This window comes from Neovison vison, chromosome 13, assembly GCF_020171115.1.
Source record: "Neovison vison isolate M4711 chromosome 13, ASM_NN_V1, whole genome shotgun sequence".
Taxonomy (NCBI): domain Eukaryota; kingdom Metazoa; phylum Chordata; class Mammalia; order Carnivora; family Mustelidae; genus Neogale; species Neogale vison.
Window position 1 is genome coordinate 48761772 of NC_058103.1, and position 22763 is coordinate 48784534.

A 22763-nucleotide genomic window follows, 5' to 3' on the forward strand; every position below is an offset into this window, starting at 1 on the left:
AATGTACCTGTGAATATGCTTCTGTGCCTTTCTTTGCCAGTAGCTGCTAAGGAAGAAACTACCTCAGATAGTTTGCCCAGAAATAAATAGAAAAAATTCCTGAGTAAAGTTGATTGATTTACTTTTTTTTTTCTTCTGCAGTAGAATGCATTAGTAAATATTTTATAATATACTTTATTCCAGGAAATAAAATGGATAGTTTTCTGTTAGTGATATCCCATTATACTAAATTACCAGTTTTCTGATAAATTGGTATTTTATATACTCTTGTAGAAATAAGAAGGCCATTCTTTTTTTTTTTTTTTTTAAAGATTTTATTTATGTATTTGACAGAGATCACAAGTAGGCAGAGGGGCAGGCAGAGAGAGAGAAGGAAGCAGGCTTCCCACTGAGCAGAGAGCCTGAAGTGGGGCTGGATCCCATGACCTTGAGATCATGACCTGAGCTGAAGGCAGAGGCTTTAACCCACTGAGCCACCCAGGCACTCCCAAGAAGGCCATTCTTTTTTGTTTGTTTGTTTTTGTTTTTGTTTAATTGTAAAGACTATGCTACCTGAACTACTCTACCCTTTAGAATTGAGGGAGTGATGTTGATAATAGTTGCTGTGGCCAAGATTCATGTAGTAACTGTGACGGGAGAAGTGGAAATTAAGGTTACATCTCACTTTTAAGGAAAATTTGTTTTTTTTTTTTTTTTTACTTTTTTACTTTTTTTTTTTTTTAAGATTTTGTTTATTTATTTGACAGACAGAGATCACAAGTAGGCAGAGAGGTAGGCAGAGAGAGGGGGAAGCAGGCTTCCTGCTGAACAGAGAGTCCTATGTGGGGCTCGATCCCAGGACCCTGGGATCATGATCTGAGCCAAAGCAGAGGCTTTAACCCACTGAGCCACCCAGGTGCCCCTAATTTTTTACTTTTTTTAAGGAAAAATTGTTTTTTTTTTTTTTAAAAGATTTTTATTTATTTATTTGACAGAGAGAGATCACAAGTAGACAGAGAGGCAGGCAGAGAGAGAGAGAGAGAGAGAGAGAGAGAGAGAGAGAGAAGCAGGCTCCCTGCTGAGCAGAGAGCCCAATGCGGGACTCGATCCCAGGACCCCGAGATCATGACCTGAGCCAAAGGCAGCAGCTTAACCCACTGAGCCACCCAGGCGCCTAGGGAAAATTGTTTTAATGTAGTTTTCTTAAGACAACTTTTACCTATGGAGGTGGAAATTGAGGTCATGAAAAAAGGGAGAAGTAGACAAAAATCAAACAAATTTGAATCAAGATAATTTATGATTTTTTAATGACTTTATCTTTTATAATTAATTATATGTTTAACTCTCCATATTCTTAACTGGTTTTTTTGTTTTTGTTTTTGTTTTTAAGCTTATAGTAGCTGTTGAACAAGAAGAAATCCCCAGACTTCAGGCCCTATATGAGAGAGGCCTACAGAATGGTGTGCAGGGCCTGAGGCTAATCCAACAGGAGGATATAAAGAAGAAGGAGCCATATTGTAGGGTAAGTGATTCACTAAAACCCCACATTCACGTCACAAAGACATTTTCATTTAGGGCTGAGTCGTGTGACATGGAAACTGAAGGTGAACTTAAAAGAAGGAATCACTCTTCTGGGACAGTGAGGTAACAGCCACAAGGGGGCATTGCTGCAAATTCTGAACACCTGATTTCTTCTTTCCCCGTGAGAAAATACCAAATCTGAAGAACAGAAGCAGACACAAGAGGAGGTCTGAGACCATATGGTATGTTGGGAAAGCGTTGAATGGTGAGGTATGGTTGATTCCCAGGGTGTGTAGGGAGAGATAATAGATAAGCCTGGTAAAACAGGATTAGGCTTGTGTAAAGGACTTAATATTCCCGCTAATAACTTTGAAGTTAGTAGGCATGAGGAAGCACTGAAAAATTTTGAGAAGGGTGGCTACGTTATCCATGAGTGTGAAGGGTAGTTTGTAGAATATCTTGCTTAGAACATGCTATCGGGAGAACAGTTCTTTTATTTATGAAAGAAACATGAATAATAATTTAATAGTTACTCAGCATATTGACTTTCTTTGATAGTCTTTCAGAGGCTATCAGTCCTACCCCAGTTCCACTAACTATTCCAATGAAAGGCTATTATTTCCTGTTACTCACCACCATCATTTTTGGGGGGGGAAGAAGCAGAGGTATGTGTTAACATACCAACTTCAGAAATTCAGTATAAGCAGAATATCATGTAGAGTCACCACAATAAAATGGCTTAATGACTATTTAAACTTCTTTCTTTCTTTTTTAGAGCAGTTGGGGAGGAGGGGGAAGGAGAGAGAGAGAATCTTAAGCAAGTTCCACACCCAGTGTGGGGCCCGACGTGAGGCCTTACCTCATGACCCTAAGATCATGACCTGAGCTGAAACCAACAGTTGGATGCTTCACCCAGGTGCCCCCACCCCATTTTACTGACAATATACAATAGGTGGACTCTAGGTACATGGCCTAGAGAATGTGACTTTGAACTCACTGCCAGGCAATGCTTATCAAAAGCTTGGTTTATGGGAAATAAAAACACTATTTATGAGTGATACCTTGGAGAATATGTAGACCATTTATTCCTATATGTCTACACTACCCAAGTGGCACACCTGCATTGCAGTGTTTTTCTCTCCCCATCCTACTCTTTGACCCCAGATTACTCCCTCTGAATTGTTCTTTGGTTTTATGGCATTAGCCTATGGAGAAGGTCATTGTGACACTGGATGATGTTAGGTTGGGTTGAGGATGAGGTTAGGATGAGGTTGAGGACATAGGTTGTCCACTGTGTTATCCAACATCTGTCTCCGAGAACCCTCAGGAGAAATTTCTCTCAGACCTCACTTCTAAGAATAATTATGTTCTTCCTGAGCACAATTGACTTGTTTTTATCTTATGAACATGGACTTATTTAATCAATCGTGTTGTTGTATTTACCATGGCTGCAAGGAAGCTCAGAGACACACTTGTGTCTCCACTCCTCCCACATATCTAGGGTCTTAAGCATATATTTTTATTTTTATGTATTTCTCTCTTCATTTAATTATATCTTTCCACTCTCATCTTCTATCTACCTTGATTTTTTGGGCTTTTTTTTGTTGAATCATAACATAAGATAAGACTCATAAATGTATGAATTTTCATAAAGTGTGACCAGTACCTGGATCAACAGCATAATGTTACCAGCCTCCCAGTATTCTTCTCAAACCCCTTCCTGTCACTACCTTTCCCCTAAGGGTAACCACTGTCCTGACTTCTTACATCATAGGTTTTATAATTGTATTAAGTGGAATTGTATAGTAGGTGTTCATTTTGTGTCTGAACTTATTTTATTCAGTATTAGTTATGAAATTCATCCATATGTTGCATATAAGTATAGTTATAAGCCTTATAATTATATAAAGGTAAAAGTCAGGGTACATTTTTTTTTTCTGTATGGATACCCAATTGACCCAGCACCATTTGTCAAAACACCATTGTTTCCCCACTGCACTGCACTGTTACCTTTGTGGTATCAGGTGACTGTATGTGTGGGCTCCATGTCTGGACTATTCTGTTCCGTTCTCTCCTCTTTCACCACTACCATAATGTCTTGATTATCATAACTTTTTAGTAGGTTTAATGATCTGGTTGAGAAATTCCTTTAATTTTGTTCTTCTTCAACATTACTTGGCTGTTCTTAGATCTTTGTATTTCTGTATATCTTCTAGAATTAATTTGCTAGGGGCACCTGGGTGGCTCATTGGGTTAAAGCCTCTGCCTTCAGCTCAGGTCATGATCCTGGAGTCCTGGGATCGAGCCCCGCATCAGGCTCTCTGCTCAGCAGGGAGCCTGCTTCCTCCTCTCTCTCTGCCTACTTGTGTCTGTCAAAAAATAAATAAAATAATAAAAAAAAAAGAATTAATTTGCTAAACCCCACAAGGTAAACTTTTGTGATTTTGATTGAAATTGCATTGAATTTGTAGGTCCATTGGAGACAATTTATATCTTCACAATATTGTATCTTCCAATCCATGAACATAATAGATCCATCCATTTATCTATATCTTCTTAATTTATTACAAAAATGTGTTATTATTTTCAGTGTAGGGGTCTTTCATACCTCTTAGATTCATTTCTAAGTATTTGATGGTTTTTGATACTCCCATAAATGGTATTGTTACTTAAATTCACTTTCTACTTGTCTCATTTTATGCTTTTATGTTGCAAATATTTCTACTTGTATATTGCAAACACTAGAAAATTTCATTTTCTACTTGTACATTGCAAATATATGGAAATATATTTTATTTTTGACCTTTCATCCATCTTGGATATTAGATTCACATATTTATTCTAATAGTTTCTATAATTTTGGGGGGGAGATTTTCTATGTAGTCTTGTTGTCTGCAAATAATAACTTTTATTTTTTCCTTTCTAATTAATATACTTAGCTGGCTCAATGTTTAGTGCTAGTATATATTGTTTTGTGTTCTTTGTTTTTAGAAGCTGCCTCAAATCTTTTCTGCAAAAAAGACAAAGTAGAAATAAAGTTTTTTCCCCCCTGACATTATCTTTAGTTATATAGGTCAAAATATATGGTTTTCTTTTCTCTTCTTTCTTTTTTTTTTTTTAAGATTTTATTTACTTAAGAGCACAAGCAGGTGGAGGGGCAGAGGGAGAGGAAGAGGGTAAGGGGCAGTCTTCCTGCTGAGCATGGAGCCTGATGCAGGGCTCAACTTGGGGATAGATGCAGGGCTCGATCCGAGGACCCTGAGATCACGACCTGAACTATCAGATGCTTAACTGACTAAGCCACCCAGGCATCCCAAAATATAGGTCTTCTTTATTAGTATAAAGTTACTAAGAGGCTATTAGTATAAAGTTACTAAGAGGAATCATAATACCTATGATTCCAAATAATGTTGAATGAGTTCTTCTTCCAAAGGTCATAGCATCTTCAGTTCTAGCATTCCTTACCTTGGGTCTCAGAATAATCAAAGTGTTTTGCTTGTGGGATACACTAGGCCTTCTATTCCCTATTCTTCTCTCCAAGTATTTCTTGTCTCTCTGACATGGTAAATGAATGACTAATTTTGTAAAAACAAGTCACATTCATTGACTATCTTATTTTGGCTTTCTGTTTCTTTCAGGCTTTGACCAAATGCTACATGGTCTAAGCCAGGGTTGGCAGTATGGTCGGTCGGCCAAATCCAGCCTTCCACCTGTTTTTTATGGCCTATAAACTGAGGATAGTTTTCACATTTTTAAATGGTTGAAGAAAATTAAAAGAATCGTATTTTGTGACACATGAAAATTATATGAAATTGAAATTTCAGTGCCCCAAAAATATAGGAATACATGTATTTTTTGTATTGTCTATGGTTGTTTTTGTACCATAGCCAAACTGAGTAGTTTGAGATCATAAGTCCCATGTAAACAAAAATATGTAGTGGCTGGCCCTTTACAGAAAAGATTGCCAGCCCCCCGGTCTAAACAGCAGGGAACCACTGAAGAATTTGGGCAGGAGAATGTCATGTAAAATGTGCCAATTTAGGGAACTTAAGCTTCTGGTACATAGGATGGAATTGGACTGGACATGGGAAAGAGGGGAGCCTTGAATCAGAGGCCAGAGCCAGCTGGAATAATAATCGTTGTCTGTTGTAGAACTTTGTGAGGGGCTTTAGAGAGAGGAAGAAATGGGAAGAGAAGCCCAGGCTTTATATCATTCTTGACTGTTAAAAACAAACAGAGTGGGGTGCCTGGGTGGTTCAGTGGATTAAAGCCTCTGTCTTCAGTTCAGGTCGTGATCCCAGGGTCCTGGGATCGAGCCCCACATCGGGCTCTCTGCCAGCGGGGAGCCTGCTTCCTTCTCTCTCTCTGCCTGCTTCTCTGCCCACTTGTGATCTCTGTCTGTCAAATAAATAAATAAAATCTTAAAAACAACAACAACAACAACAACAAAAAACAGAGCAGCGTTTTATGCATTGTAAGTTTGAGTCCGGATGGTGTTCTGTGTGCCTGACCATGTGGTCTTCACAGGCCTCACAATGAGTAGATGAGCTATATGTGCATAGTCAGATTATATGTGTCTTATAAATGAAAGTGACTCAGTTACTTTCCCAAGGTCACATAGCTCCCAAGAGTCCCTGCCCCAAGATCTGATTCAGAACTGGTATTTTTTCTGTTCAGTTCAGCCAACATTTTCATCTTTACTATGTGCCAAACACTATATTAGGTACTACAGGTATGAAGATGAGTAAGATATGGTGATCAGCCTAAAGAAAAGTAGAGTAGCAGAAGATAAAATTCTAATATAGTAAAAAGTATTTTGATAGAGCTAATAATCTGTTTTGTATCAATATAAGGGAAAGCTTTTAGCTTAGTCTACGAGTTTAGGAAAGGCTTCTTGAGGTAAACCTTCACTTGAGAGATGATTAAGGAGTGTAACTTATAAAGGGGGTACAATCTGCTTTTCTCCAAGGCCTCTGCAGAACTGATCTACTTTATATAATGTTGCATTAACATTATCTGGCACTTTATATAATGCCACATTATAATTATTTATGCCTAGATGTATTTAGTGGTGGCAGTGTATAGTGGAAAATAGTCTGATTATTACGTAAAGGTCTGTTGAGTGAATTTCTTCCTGGTCCTTCAACCCTAGTGCTATGACCAGGAGTAGGGGGCAAAATTTCTATAGTATAGGTTCATTTCTGTTTTGTCCAGCCTCTCCGGAAAGAAAAAGTTCAGGACAGCTCTAAAGGGCTTTTTGGATCAGATCTCTTTAGGGAGAAGATTAAATAGCCCTAAGGGGAGCATCTTGGAAATTTTTGTAAACTTTGTCTTTGGAGGATAGCTTTCGACAGCTCTCTCTGGGCAAATCCTGACTGTGCGCTCTGACCTTAGCTTTTGTGATCTTTTTGCCTTTTCTTTAACACTGTTAGTCAATCACACGTTCATCTGTTCCTCTCGCCTCCTGACTCAACTCCCAACTTTCTGTGTCCTGCTTGCCTAGTTCATTTCTAGCCACCTGACCTGCAGTAGCCTCAGATTTCAAGCTCTGACCTGCTAACCTGTAGAATGCATCCACAGCCTCCTGGCTGACACCCAGCCTGTCTACCAGCCCCATCCTGGGCCAGGGAGTTGAATTGCTGAGCCACAGTGACTCACTCCACCTTCCCCCAGCATATATATATCGTGGGACACACCAGCATCTCATGAGGTGGGACAAAACCAAGACTTGAAGGAGAAAGAAAGAAGGGAGACCTTTAAAGGGAAGGTCTAGAGTGGAGAGCAATCTAGTATGTTTAAAGACAGCCGTTAGAAGTTCACCATTCAGTAAAAGTTTGAGTGCCTTTTGTGTGTCAGACATTGTGCTGGGTAATAGGAAAAATAAGATGAATAAGGAAGTTACGGGGATTCCAAAAAACTGTTGATATGAAGCACTTTTATAGCATGTTTTTATCCTTCTTTTATCTTATTTGTCTTGTAGTTTATGTGAGGTGAGAAGTTTTTGTGACTAAGCTTTAGGTATTACCTGCTAGTTTCCAAGGTTATTGTACCCCAAATACTATTTACAGTTTGAAGTTGGATTATAACCATTGACTTGTGGATTTGGAGGTGGTCAGGCAATATAAGATCCAATCTCAAAATCTTAATGTGTATCTATTACATCAAGACATAAGGAATGATTTCTGTGTTTGGCAAATGATCTCATAGTCTGGAAGCAAAAATCAAATTTACCAAATGTTGCCTTCAATTTGTGACAAGAGGCTATTGCTTGTTTTGTGAGCCTTTACCCCTAGTGTGATCTGGCCATTTGGAATTGGTGATCAGGGATGGATGGCAAAGCCAAAAGCTTTTAGAGGTTAAGCAGGTAAATGTATTGGAGTAGGGGTGGGGTTGAATACAAGAATGAGATATTTAAAATAATACTATCAGATAGAATTGTACAACTGCAATGATACCAGTCCCATGCCGGCCAGACGAGAGGATGGCAGCATTTACCAGTCACACACAGCTTCTGGGCATTAGTAGTTCTGGGAACCAGGCTACCAGCCTCTTAGGGAAAACCGATTGGGAGAACTGATATACTCATACACATAATAAGGCAACAGAAAATGATGCTGTTTCCAAGGACTCACCAAAATCTAGTCAATACTTGGCATGTGAAATTCTATTAAGAATGGTAAAGGCCAACGCACATTCAACATTTGTTCCAAAAAATCAAGTAAGTATGATTATAGGTCATTCATCTGTAGAATTTGAGCATGTCTTGAGTGGTAAGACAAAAGCAAAAAGCCCACCAAATAGCAACAACATAATGACAACAAAAAACTCAGGCTATTAATTTCTCTATTACTTGAAGAGAAAATTGGAATTAACCACATAAAATCTCCATTCAATATTTCTTGTCCTGAAGATAGAGTTTGCAGCAAATCAAATCAACACTCCGCAAACATTGTAAATAGCTAGAACAACTCAGTCCTGAGTTGTTCTGAGTCAGAGTCCTCAGAGTTGCATGACATATGATATACTACTGGGAAAATCTCAGTGGAGTTCATTTAAAACAATCATTTGGTGATATGGAATTTGACTCAGAATCAGATATGAATCAGAATCAGGTATGTTGAGGGATGAATAAAACTGAAAAACTCATTGTAGCAGCTAGAAGAACCCAGCAAAATTAACTCCCCAACAGAGGAGAATGATTTCCTGAGTACAAGAGATTTCTTATTTACCTAGTCTTATTTCTTTTATTTGTTAGACATATTATTCAGCATCAGATTTAGGCACTGAATTTTTGCCAAGAAATGATAATGAATATTATCCATCAAAATTAACAGTAAAAAAATTCAGTCCCAAATAAAATTTATTGAACAACCTATCCTCAATTATTTTTAATTGTATGATCTTGACTGTTTCATAATCCTGTCCCAGGGTCTAATGGCTGTTGATTGCCCATACACTGGCATTGTGGACTATCGGCAGGTGGCTTTGTCATTTGCCCAGGATTTCCAAGAAGCAGGTGGCATTGTCATGACCAGTTTTGAAGTAAAAGATATTGAAATGGCTAAAGAAAGTCCTTCAGGAAGTAAAGATGGTAAGCCATCCTTGTCCTTTCTTTTGCATACTTGTATTGATTTCTTTCTTTTTTTTTTTTTAAATTCTATTTATTTATTTGACAGAGAGAGCACAAGCAGAGGGTGCTGGAGGCAGAGGGAGAAGCAGACTTTCTGCAGAGCAAGGAGACCAATGTGGGGCTTGATCCCAGGACACTGGGATCATGACCTGAGCCCAAGGCAGATGCTCAACTGACCGAGCCACCTGGGCGCCCCATTTGTATTGACTTCTAAACCAACTATTTTTGTCTGGGGTGGTATTGGTGGTATTGGTGGTTCATGACATGAACCGAAGGCAGAGGCTTTAACCCACTGAGCCACCCAGGTGCCCCCCTTAACTGGTTTTTAAGGAGATTTGGGCTGTTTGAATCATTCTCCTAGTGTCCTTCTAAATATGATATGATAAGCAAGATTGTTAAATAATTAAGATTGGTTGGGCGCCTGGGTGGCTCGTGGGTTAAGCCGCTGCATTCGGCTCAGGTCATGATCTCAGGGTCCTGGGATCGAGTCCCGCATCAGGCTCTCTGCTCAGCAGGGAGCCTGCTTCCTCCTCTCTCTCTGCCTGCCTCTCTGCCTACTTGTGATCTCTCTCTGTCAAATAAATAAATAAAATCTTTAAAAAAAATTAAGATTGGCATAGGTAGATAACATAAAATCAAAATGGTGATCTAAGCAGATCATAGTCTTTACCTGATGTTTATATGCTTTTTAAGACTTTGAGATCCCATGTACCTCATTGAGAACGAATTTTATAAATAGTTTATTATTGGAATTTTTTGTATTGTGATAATTCTTGCTTCTCTCTGTATCCTAGAATCTGCAAACACTCAGTTTACAACACTTACACAAGAAGCACTCATTAGCCCATTACAAAAATACATACTAATTGATGATCAGTGTTGCACAGTGGCAGTATTATAGCCAATGAGGTTTATCTGAGGTGTGATTATTGCTAATTAATTAATGATGATCTATCTATTTTACATCTTGGTTTGTAGGATTACAGTTCAGAGAAAAGCTGGGATTGTCTATGTTGAATCTGAGGTGGGGAGTGGTCTATAAACATAGATTAAATGAATTAAAACAAGTTTAAAAATAGGCCAGAGTTTTATATATTTTCAAATATGAAGTAGTTTAATCTTACTACTTCATAAAAAGCTTTAGAATGAAAAGTGGGAGGCACTCATGGTTACAAAAGAAGAAAATGATTTAAATTTGTTACTAATATAATATTTCAAAAATGTAGGTCTTCTTTTACTAAAAATAAATCTTTCACCAATTTTTTTTTTCAGGGATGAAATATCCAATTGTTATAAGGAACCCAAAGGTAAAGATTCTTAAACAATACTACTTACATCTATTTTTTTTTTTTTTAAAGATTTTTTATTTATTTATTTGAGAGAGAGAGAGTGTGAGAGAGAGCATGAGCGAGGAGAAGGTCAGAGAGCGAAGCAGACTCCCCATGGAGCTGGGAGCCTGATGTGGGACTCGATCCCGGGACTCCAGGATCACGCCCTGAGCCGAAGGCAGTCGTCCAACCAACTGCGCCACCCAGGCGTCCCACTACTTACATCTATTTTATCTACTTTCATCCCTTCTCTTCCCTTAAAAGTTGAATTAATCACAGTGCTGTCTTCTATGTCCTTGGATGAATTTTGTCGAATGTAGAAGTTATTCTGAGATAAATTCTTTTTTTTTTTTAAAGATTTTATTTATTTATTTGACAGAGAGAGAGACAGGGAGAGAGGGAAAACAAGCAGAGGGAGTGGGAGAGGGAGAAGCAGGTTTCCCGCTGAGGTGGGAGTGCGATGTGGGACTCGATCCCAGGTCCCAGGACCCGGGGATCATGACTTGAGGCAAAGGCAGACACTTAACAACTGAGCCACCCAGGCGCCCCTAAGATAAATTTTTTGAGAGCGGTTTAAAAGCTTGCTTTTTAAGATGGGTTTCAACTTGGGAGTTGTCTTCACAAAGTGATTATGCCAGCAAAGAATAGGATTATAAGCACTTGGAGTATTTAAGGCAAAACTGATAAATATTTTATTGCTCCATCTACTTACCTGCATTAACTTATTAACTCTCTACCAGTTAGAGGACTTTGGTGGAGGGAAGATTGCTCAGAGGGAAATGAACTGTTTTCCTTTATCTGCGTGTAGTCTAAAACAAGAGCTATTGAATGGCATAAAAGCATTGCATTTGCTATATATTCTCCGAGTGATCAGAGTTCAGTCATGTGAGTAGAGTCATTAATGAGGGTTGTAGGTCTTATGTAATTGTGAAGGGACCTGGGGAAGCACAGGTTCAGAAAGGGAATTGGTAGATCAGAGGCATCTCGAGCCAGTCTGTGAAGCCAAGAGTTTCCAACTACTAAAGTGGGATTGCACATGGGAAGCTCATGAAGCATCCTGGGGAGCTCTTGCTTCTCACCCAAGTAGTGGGAGAGGGCAGCACTTAGTCAGTAGTATCAATAGTTGGGAAGCAGAGTTAGATGTGGAGCTATAATTCACTTAGCAGTGGGTTTTTGTCACCACATTGGACTGAAATGACTTTCAGACAATAATGGCTGGGACTTTACTTCTGCCTGCCAAATCATATGCAATTCCCGTTCTGGTCAGCTTTAACTTGGAACCATTACAAGGAAGGGTATTCTATCAGTTATTGTTCCCAGCTTAACCAGATTGACACCCACAGTCCATCCCTTTTCAACTTGGCATCCATTTACACCCCTTATGACCACATTTAACTGCCAAATACAGTGGGTAGTAAAATTATGATTCCACCTACAAGATGCACCTATCTTTTATAGAACTGAAAACACACTAACTCCAAAACAGATACAAAGTCTACTCAATCCATCTTTGGGTAATGTTCATTTCTTTTTAGCTGAGTCACATTCCCTCTTTGAGATCCTTTAACTTTAATACTGAGATGTTAGGTTACCCACTACTTAAATGTATTAGATCAGTAACTCTCAACTGGAGGTGATTTTGCCACCCAGGAGATATTCAGCAATATCTGGAGACACTTTTGGTTGTCATAATTGATGGAGGGTGTCAACGCTACTGTCTTTTAGTGGGTGGAGGCCAGGGATGCTGGATGTGAGGGATAGGCCCCCACAACAAAGAGGTATCTGGCCCCAAATGTCAATGGCACTGAGATTGAGAAGCCTGCCCCATGTTAGATAATGGAGAAATGGTAGTCTTCTTGTTTACCATAAAACACAGACTGGGTGGCTTAGAGAGCAGAAATTTATTTTCTCACAGTTCTGGAGGCTAGAAGTCTAAGATCAAGGCGGTTTGGTTTCTGGTGAGATCTCTCTTATTGGCTTGTAGATGATTGCCTTCTTGCTGTGTCTTCACTTGGCCTCCTCTCTGTGTGTGCACATTTGCAGAGAGAGCAGTCTCTAGTATCTTACTCTTATAAGCTCACCAATCCTATCAGACAGATTAGATGACCTCATATAATCTTAACTACCCCCAAGACTCTGTCTCCAAATATAGTCACCTTAGGAGCAGGGACTTCATCATATGCACTTAGGGGAGGTGGACACAATTCAGTCCCTAATAGTGAGGATCACTCAGGAATGATAACTCAAACTTTCACTTCTGAAGTGCCTGTGTCATTAGTAGCCCTGCCTATTTTGGGTTGTGATGGTTTCCATTAACTTTTATATCTATCAGTGCTAAGAGATATCCCCAGGAGATACATATTCAGGACATAGTTCTCTTCATCATCCCTAAGCTCTCTGTATGGTAGCAACTCGAGTTCTCCTTGAGACTCATTTCCAGTTTCCCCATTCAGTACAGTAATCCTCTCTGCCTGTTGATTCACTGGCACAAAGAACCCAAAACAGTCAGGTTTGGCAGTATCAATTTACAGGCTAATGGAACCATTTTTTATTCTCTAATGGAAGCATTTCTCCCTTGGGAATCAAGATTTCTAAACATCAGAGCTCAAAATTCTGGGGACAGAAAACAAAAATTTCACTAGTGGGTTATTGTAATAGTAAGGAGCTATTCCCATTTCTCCTATTTCTACCTCTTGATTTCCAAACCTGTGAATCCTGGCTCTTGGTGAAGCAGCACCGTATATTAATCACATAGAGTACCCTGGAAGACATTGCCCGAGCCCTGCAAGGTGTTGCCAGCCAGCTAGTTCTGTTTTGAATCTTCAAAAACCCATTCTGCTTTCTGTCACCTAGCAGGTTAAGGACGATGGAGAAAATGGTCAGATCAGTGATTTCCACGAGAAAGAACTCACTGTTATACTTCTTTTGTTGTAAAATAAGCTCACTGATTAGAAGAAGTAATGCTTCTGGGCAAAATACCATAATGGTGAATAAGTCATCCTGTAGGTTCACAGATGGTTTCCTCAGAAGCATTGTAGTCAGGGAAGACCAATCTATATCCAGGACAAGTATCTATTTCAGTGAGGACTAAGTGCTGGCTTTTTTTTTTTTTTTTTTTTTGATTGAAGTGGTCCGGGGACCATCTCAGTGGCTCTGTCGATCTCTGCTGTTGGTGGATTGAACATTGAGCAGTGGCTATAGGCAGATCAGCCTTGGGGAGTAAGTCCGTGTTGCTGACTGCATGCATCACCTCCATCCTTATTGCTATGACTGTTTAGCTCATGAAGCTATTGAGGAAGGATGGGGGTGCCTGGGGAAAGAGGCTAGTTACCATCCATCGAGTAGGTCATCTTGTCTACTGATGATCAAAATCTTCATCTGCCATGGTTACTCTCAGTGAGGATTCACATAGAACTCCAGTATCTTTACTCTCTGAGCCTGTTCGGAGAGGTCCATTTGCATACCTTTCTTCCAGAGCTCCATTTCCTAAACAACCAGCCATAGGATTAGTTATTGCACATGAAACTGTATAGATCCATACTTCTATCCAGGTTTCCTGAGAGAAACAACAGGTACGGTGTTCAAAGTTCTGCCCACTGGGAAGATTTCCCTGCACCACAGTCCTTCAGGTCACTCCTGAGTGGGGCTCTGGTTTGTAACTGTTCACTTTCAAGTGCCAGGATGTTGTGCAGAAACATTTGTAAACTAGGCCTGGATTTTTCCTTCCTTGGTCAGCTGATCATAGAGAACTTCCCATAAGGCCACATGGGCAACTTGAGAAGGAGGAAGTAATTTAGCAGGAACAGGGGTCATGGGAATTAGAGCCACCCCCCTCTGTAACTTATGTGTGCCTGCAGGACCTGTACATCCCTGATCTTGTATATTCTGCTACCCCTTGATGACAGAGTACTGCTGTACACACCCAATTTTGTGGCTTGGTGAGTCAGACAACATACAATTAATAATGAATTGTTCACATGGTAACTTAGTGATCTGTGGTCAAGTGTTGAGTCAAAGCCAGAAGCACTTTCTCAAAAGGAAGACAGTTATCTGCAGAGGATGGCATAACTTTCTTCCAAAACCCTAAATTCTGTGTTGTGATTTGCCTATGGGACCTACCAAAGTCTCCATAAAACATTGCTGTCTGCCACAGACACCCTGATTACCATCAGATCTGCTGGGTCATGTGGCCCAAGTGACTGACAGAGCATCCAGGATCTCCATTCAAAGAAGGATTAAAAGTGTGTTTTTGCTCCTGCCCTCATTGAAGGGCCATTTTCACTAGAGTATGGCATCATGTGATGAAATATATGCAGTGAATATTTATTTCACTCATAGTTACTATAACTGTTGCCTTTTACTTTGGCATTTACCTTTAGTATAGTTAAATATAATTAAATATTTTTAAATTTATATATTTTTAAAAATATTTTATTTACTTGAGAGAGAGAGAGATAGAGAGAGATATCATGAGCAGGAAGAAGTGGAGGCAAGGGGAGAAGCAGACTCCCTGCTGACCAGGGAGCCCGATGTGGGACTTGATTCCAAGACCCCGAGATCATGACCTGAGTAGAAGGCAGGCACTTAACTGAGTCACCCAGGCACCCAAACATTTTTTATATAATTAAAAATTTGAGTCAACTTACTAAGTTGAATGTCTATGCTTCTGTGAGAGGTTAAAAGAGGTTAAATTAAGAATAAATTTTGGGGGGTGCCTGGATAGCTCAGTGGATTAAGCCTCTGCCTTTGGCTCAGGTTATGATCTCAGGGTCCTGGGATCGAGCCCCACATCAGGCTCTCTGCTCAGAAAGGGAGCCTGCTTCCCCCTTCCCCTCTGCCTGCCTCTCTGCCTACTTGTGATCTCTCTCTCTCTCTCTATCAAATAGATAAATATTTTTTAAAAAAAGGAATAAATTTTGGGGGGTGCCTTGGTGGCTTAGTTGGTTAAGTGTCCGACTCTTGATTTTAGCTCAGGTCATGATCTAAGGGTTGTGAGATCAAGCCCTGCATAGGCTCTGTGCTGGGCATGGAGCCTGCTTAAGATTCTCCCTCTTCCCTTTCCCGCTGCCCCTCTACCTCCTGGATTTCTTAAATAAATAAATAAATAAATCGGGGGTGGGGGGAGGATTTGCTAACTAAAGATTTATATTTTATATATGGGTGAAAAGTCTGTTTCACTTCTGAAATAGCTGTAGAGATGCATAGTTTATTTTTTTTAAAGAAATTTTTGTTTGAACAAATGTATCATTCAGTGTTTACCTAAATTTTGATTTGGGTTGTGAAATTAAAGTATTACTGATTTTAACTCTTATTTCATGTTTAGCATAAAATTATTTCAGGGACCTATGAAAGTTTTTAGTCATTTCTTTCTTTGGAACTGTTCCCTGATTTTTTTCTTTTTTTAAGATTTTATTTTTTTTATATGAGAGAGAGACGGAGAGAGAGCATGAGAAAGGAGAAGGTCAGAGGGAGAAGCAGACTCCCCATGGAGCAGAGAGCCTGATGCAGGACTTGATCCCAGGACTCTGGGATCATGCCCTGAGCTGAAGACAGTCGCTTAACCAACTGAGCCACCCAGGCACCCTGTTCCCTGATTTTTAAAAGAGAACTTGTAGGTTGTTGCATTCTACAAATTCTCTTATCTTTGCATTTATCACAAGTCTTATTTACGTTTTATGTTCCAAGAACAAAAGAACTGCTGACCTTTCAAGTAGGAACTAGTAGATTTATATCACATAAAAATATTTCTTGTACTTACGGTATACCTCTAGATGAACAGGAAAGATATTAACCTATTTAAAAGAAAGCATTTTTTTGTTTCTGTTGATATATCGCTTTTGACTTCAAGGGTCCTAAAACTGTCATGGTTTAGCCTAGCTAATTTGAATTCACTATGAAAAAGTTTCATTTGACTTTTTCAGAAGTGTGAGTTGTAGAACTTGAAAAGAGGCTTACCTTTGTAGCTAGCTAGGCAAAATGTGATGTAAAGATAGAATAAGTCTGAATCAGTAAGTGCTGGAAGGAAAAACTGTCAAGACAGGTAACTCTGAGACTCCAGAAACAGGTTTTCTGAGAAAGAAGTCTGGGGACAAGAAATTACCTAGAGCAAGGAGGTGCTAATTGTTTATTCTCTAAGAATTAAAGAGGTGGGAATTAAAATGTGGTAGGGAATTGGGGTTAAATGAAATCATTTAAGAAATAGGGTGACAAATTGGCTAATGCTGGCAGAGTAGAGCAAAAAATATGCAGATGATCACAAGATCAAATTTATGAGAAATTATAGCAGCCTAAGATTAGTAATCTCCTTAACTATAGTGTATGTACTCAGTAATGTGAATTTAAAGGATGAGATTTCAAAACTAGCCTCAATTTACAAAGTATATATTGATCAGGAAAGAGAAATTCATTGGTGGGTTGGAATTGAGCAAGATTATTGAGTGTGAAGAAATCTGAGAGTAAGAGGGTAGTTACTCATAGATAAGATGAGAAATCTGAAATACAAACAAGGCCATATTGGTGGGAGCCATCCATTTAAATGAAGTTTGCTTCTTTTTACAACAAATAGTTACATTTCATGGTAGGTCTGAGTAAAATAGGGGTGTGTGTTTGTCTAACTTAAGTATCCTCACAAGCTCAATGATTTTACCTCTAAATAAAAAATTCAGGGTGATATCTTCTTACGTGCTAGTACCATAAGTTTCTAGCTGCTATCTAAATGCTGAAGAGCTTATTTTGCTGATACTTGTACTTAATTCCCTCTTTTAAAAGAAAGAAAAAGAAAAAAAGTCCATTTTTATACCCTATCTTTCCTATCATCTCTTTTCCCCCCTTGACCTATTCTCCTCTCTACTTCCTACTCTATTTTCTATTTTTCTATTTTCTCTACTTCCTACTTTATTTTTTTTTGCACTAGGGAGAGGAAGTTCAGTGTCAGTATGTTGTGACATGTGCAGGACTTTACTCAGACCGTATTTCAGAGTTGAGTGGCTGTAATCCTGATCCTCAAATTGTACCATTCCGGGGAGATTACCTGCTCTTGAAGCCAGAAAAATGCTATCTTGTAAAAGGAAATATTTATCCGGTAGGTAATGATGCTTCTGCCTCCTCACCCTTCCCCAGATGGTTGTGGGCAAAAAGGGAATGAAACAAAAACTTATACTTGGGTCAGAAGTTAAGGGTTGTCTTGAAGTGCTTTTTGGAAAAGCATTTTACCTATTTCTCTTGTCATTAAATCCCTAAATCTTTATTCTGAAATCATGGTTATAAAATTGTAATTAAGTGCCTACAAGTGCATGTCTAGAAAGCAGAGTGTATTATGGGAGGGACTATCAAGAAAGAACCCAATTCTTCCCCCTCTCTGGTGGAAGGAGCACTCATGAGAGAACTTTCCTTTACAGCATGCCCAGATACCCAGCTGATTTTCTCAATTCCGTACTGATAGGTGCAGAAAAGGGGATGTGGCCGCTCTGTAGTTTCATGGTATAGCCAGAGCGATTTACATGAAGAATTCTTTCTTCTCTCTGAAACTACTAAGTTGGACCAGATGAAATTGCTGCTATTGAGCTATTTAATGTTTTTTCATGGTGCCAAAACATACATTTCATCTGCTTCAATCTAATGCATTTCCACTTTCTAAAAGCCTATACTATAAATGAGGTTTTTTTTACTGGTAGTTCTGATTTTACTTGCCAGCCACATAGATTGTGGCTGAGGGGCTGGGGAGCGGGGCATAACCTGAACTAGGACAGTTCTCTCTCTCTTTTTTTTAATCCAGAAAGAGGAACACATTGGACAGTGTATATTGATGTCAATAGCATCACTGTTTCCTGTGTGGCATTTCTAGGCAGAAGCATGTAAATATAGGAAGGAATATCTGAGTAACAGATCAAAAGTAACACAACTAAAATACATCAGAAGAAAGTGTTTTATATTATCAGATTAGTGCTTGCATGTATAATAGAATGTAATATGAAGTGATAACTCTTTGACATATTAAATCCATAGGTCCCAGATAGCCGGTTTCCTTTCCTAGGGGTTCACTTCACACCTAGGATGGACGGCACTATTTGGCTAGGGCCCAATGCGGTTCTTGCCTTTAAACGAGAAGGCTATAAACCCTTTGACTTCAGTGCCAGAGATGTTATGGATGTAATTATCAAGAGGTAACTTTATTTACATGACAAAAAATATTTTATATGCTTATATTTTTAATGTGGGCAATTTTTATCTTTGTTGATATTCCATTGTGTAAATCCTCATATTTGTGATTGTATATTGATTTTTTTATTAATCCAGATTAAGAGCTTTGTGGAATAAACATAAGGTTTAACTACTTCATGAAATTTCTTGGGCACCTGGGTGGCTCAAATGGTTAAGCATCTGCCTTCAGATCAGATCATGATCCCATGATCTCAGGGACCTGGGGTCGAGCCTTGTCATGTTCCCTGCTCAGGGATGAGCCTGCTTCTTCCTTTCCCTCTGCCATTCCCTCCGCTTGTGCTCTCTGGCTCTCGATCTGTCTGTCAAATAAATAAGATCTTTTAAAAAAGAGAAACAGAAAGAAAAAAGATAATTCTCATGAGCCAGGGTAGTGTCTTGTTCAGAAAGAATAAGATCAAGAGACAAACACATATCTGATAATCCAAATCTTGTTTGGCTAATCTTCTAGTTGAGTTTGAAAAAAAAAAGTTTCTTTCAAAATCAGATCATTTGATAAAATCATTTGATAAGATCATTTCAAGTCAGTCACCATTATTTTGAAAACCACTGGAGAAATTGCTGATAACAAAGTTGTTTCCTTTCATGGAAAACTAACAATAAATTGTGTTGACCTAGATAGCAGATTCTTTATTATTGTAAGAAATAACTTAGTGAGGTATTTTGTTTGGTCCTTTTAAGAGTGTTACACTCTAGAGGTTTTCACATCAAAATCATTAGAAAGCTTGTTAAGCTATACTTGAGTTTCACCCTTCACTGATTCTGAAACAGATTTTTGGATGGGGCTTCCTAGCATGTGTGCTTCTGAAAACACATATATATATATACACACAGGCTCCGTAGAGTCCTGCTTGAGGACCTGGAGTACTTACCTCTGGCTGACTAAAGAAAAATAGATACTCCATTTGCTTTATGACTCTGACTTAAAGATCTGTTAATGCCTTTTAGGTGTGATTTTGAAAGCATGTAACATTTGCATTAGAAAACCTTGATGTTGGCAGATATTATAGAATTCCAGTTCGGAACCATTCCTAGGAATTTAAGTTTGGAAGGTATTCCTTTGATGAAGTTTCCTTCTTACATTGACCAAAAGTTGATTTACTTTTAGTACATGGGTTTTTTTTTCTGATTTTGCCTATATTTTTGTGATGCCACCTTCCCAAATCTCATAGTTGTAAAGGTATTTCATAGTAATAAAGAATTCCTTTCTCCCATAAAATTTTTTTCTTTCAGTGGCTTGATTAAATTGGTGTTCCAGAATTTTTCCTATGGAGTCAATGAAATGTATAAAGCCTGTTTTCTCAGTGCAACAGTGAAGCACCTTCAAAAGTTTATCCCTGAAATTACTACCAGTGATATACTGAGGTAAGGAAAATCTGTAAGGATTGCAAATGTGGTCATGACCTAGGTGACCTTGGGAGGTGGTTCTGACTTGGTGACTCATAAGCGCACTTGCAGAGTCCGCGTGCCCACTGAATCTTTGTGTGCCCTCTCTTTTCCAGCAAGCTGTTGAGTGGCTGCAGTGCAGTCATGTGGCCATGCTGCATCCTGGCCCTTAGTGCCTGAGCTACGTGCGTTTACAGTTTTCTGACCACCTTACAGCATTATACTGAACTGTCCACCGCAGCTGTATTGTGATGCCACCTTAACCTTCATGTCTAGCTGTTACTCATGATAAAAACATCTTGCCTGAAATTTTTTAATCTCCCTGGCTACTCACTCTTGTCATTGCAAAGCCTTTTGGTTTTAATTCTGTGTAAGATCACTGATCACCATGTTACCTAGGTAAGAAACACAGAAAATAATACATTTTGATTGCTTTTTACAACCTTTTAGACATAACTCTATACGTGATGTCTTCCTTTCTCCCTCTTATGTTCTTTCTTGGATCCTGCTCTCCACTCAGGAATTGTACTTGCAGGCCAGAAGTGGGAAGTAGTGTGGTAACACCCAATCTGAGTCCTAGTACTGCAGGGGTGTGTGGACAAGGAAGAATAACTCAAGAAGGAAGGATAACTTTTTTCTCAAGGATAAAAGGCTTTCTGGACTTAAGCTGTACATTGTCCTAAATACCACCCAAGCGTATTTTCTTTTTCTGTTTGGTGCTATTTTAGGGTGTTCATCATTTTCCCTGACCAAGCTATTGTTAGGCCTAATCAGCAATGTACTTTGAAGTACTCTCCGTCCATGAATCCATCCCTCCATGAATCTCTAGGGCACTGAGTGTCTGTCTTCTCAGTAACAGCTGCTGAACTTGCCTGGAAAGAGAGCAGTAATCATGTCAGCTGTCTCCCCTAGGGGAGTTGAGCGTCATGGTCTAAATCTGACTCCTAAGGTATCATTCTCAGACCAGCCTCTTTGAATCCTTAGAAGAACTATTAAAACCCAGCTAATATCTTTACTCTTATCTCTCTCACTCCTTCTACTCACCTCCTGAAATTGAAGGGATAAAAAGATCTAGGTTTTCTTTTCTGTCACTCACCTATAAATAAAGGCTTGTGTGTTTGCAGTGGTCTGCTTTAGCAGTCTTCTTCTGTTTTTTTTTTTTTTTATTTTTTTATTTTATTTATTTGACAGATGGAGATCACAAGCAGGCAGAGAGGCAGGCAGAGAGAGAGAGAGAGAGGAGGAAGCAGGCTTCCTGCTGAGCAGAGAGCCCGATGTGGGACTCGATCCCGGGACCCCGAGATCATGACCTGAGCCGAAGGCAGCGGCTTAACCCACTGAGCCACCCAGGCGCCCCTCTTCTTCTGTTTTATATCTGAAAATAGAGTGGTCAAATCTGGTATCTTTTACTGCTATTAATATTCCTTAAAAAACACAATAGGTGGGATATCTGGGTAGTTTAGTTGGTTAAACATCTACCTTCAGCTCAGGTCACGCTCATAGGGTCCTGGGATTGAGTCCTGTATTATGCTTTCTTCTCAGCAGTGAGTCTGCTTCTCCATCTGCCCCTCCTCCCACTCATTTTCTTAACTCTCTCTCTGTCTCTCAAATAAATAAATAAAATTAAAAAACAAAACAAAACAAAAGGTCCACAACAGGTGGACATAGTGAGTTCTGTATATGAACAGTTGCAGTGAATTCACTACCCATATTCTATTACCACCCTTTCATAGACGCCTGGGGAAAACTCTTTAGACCAGTGGATTTTATGTTATAGAATTGGGTTTTGGTGAGTATTCCTGTATCTGGATGTAAGAATGTGAATTTCATTTTCCAGATTCATTAGCATGTAGTAGAAAAGGGCACACAGCTCTGTAGACAGGTACATTTAGGGACAAACTCAACCTGATCAGAGGATTTCTCTTTGGAGACAGAGAAGCTGGACACATTCAGCGATTCCATACACTCCTCCTCTTGATTCCTGTAGCTATTAAAAGAAGGAAATTATCAGTAGCAAAAAGGAATTTATAGAAAATATGTTTGATATCATTTATATCAGTTTGAACAATACCATGTATAGTTTATGGCTTATGTATCTTATGTGAAAATAGTAACAAGCATGGAAGTAATAAGTATCTAGTTTGAGAGAGTGGTTACCTTTGGGGAGAGAAGGGGATGGGATCAGAGTTCTATAAGTGGCTTCTGTCATATCTATGAGCTTTCTTTCTTTTTGTTTTTTTTTAAATTAAAAAAAATATTTTATTTATTTATTTCACAGACAGAGACCACAAGTAGGCAGAGAGGCAGGCAGAGAGAGGAGGAAGCAGGCACCCTGCCAAGCAGACAGCTCGATGCAGAGCTCGATCCCAGGACCCTGGGACCATGACCTGAGCCGAAGGCAGAGGCTTTAACCCATTGAGCCACCCCTGCTTGGCAGGGAGCCTGGCATGGGGTTCGATCCCAGCACCTCGAGACCATGACCTGAGCCAAAGACAGACACTTAACCGAATGAGTCACTCTGGCTCCCCTAGGTATATAAATTTCTCATTGTTAAGTTATAGTTTCTCAGGTTCTTAATTTTAGCTCTGAAGTCCTTTCATTTTTTGTGATTAATTTTGACATGGTAATCTAACAGTTTTTATCTGTTAGTACTTTAAGAGTGGAAAAGATGAAGACACATATGCCAGGATCCCCTCTTTTTC

General features: G+C 39.2%; 1 protein-coding gene and 1 pseudogene across 1 annotated transcript in view; both read left to right on the top strand.

The window, feature by feature from the left end:
* L2HGDH (L-2-hydroxyglutarate dehydrogenase) overlaps nt 1-22763 on the top strand; it is a 39891-nt gene that overhangs the window by 8318 nt on the left and 8810 nt on the right. The window contains exons 4-9 of the mRNA XM_044231534.1: nt 1370-1501; nt 8929-9091; nt 10403-10437; nt 17372-17539; nt 18463-18620; nt 19909-20040. Coding sequence (XP_044087469.1) covers nt 1370-1501; nt 8929-9091; nt 10403-10437; nt 17372-17539; nt 18463-18620; nt 19909-20040 — 788 coding nt within the window. The remainder of the gene's footprint in view (nt 1-1369; nt 1502-8928; nt 9092-10402; nt 10438-17371; nt 17540-18462; nt 18621-19908; nt 20041-22763) is intronic.
* LOC122894857 lies at nt 10006-10136 on the top strand (annotated as a pseudogene).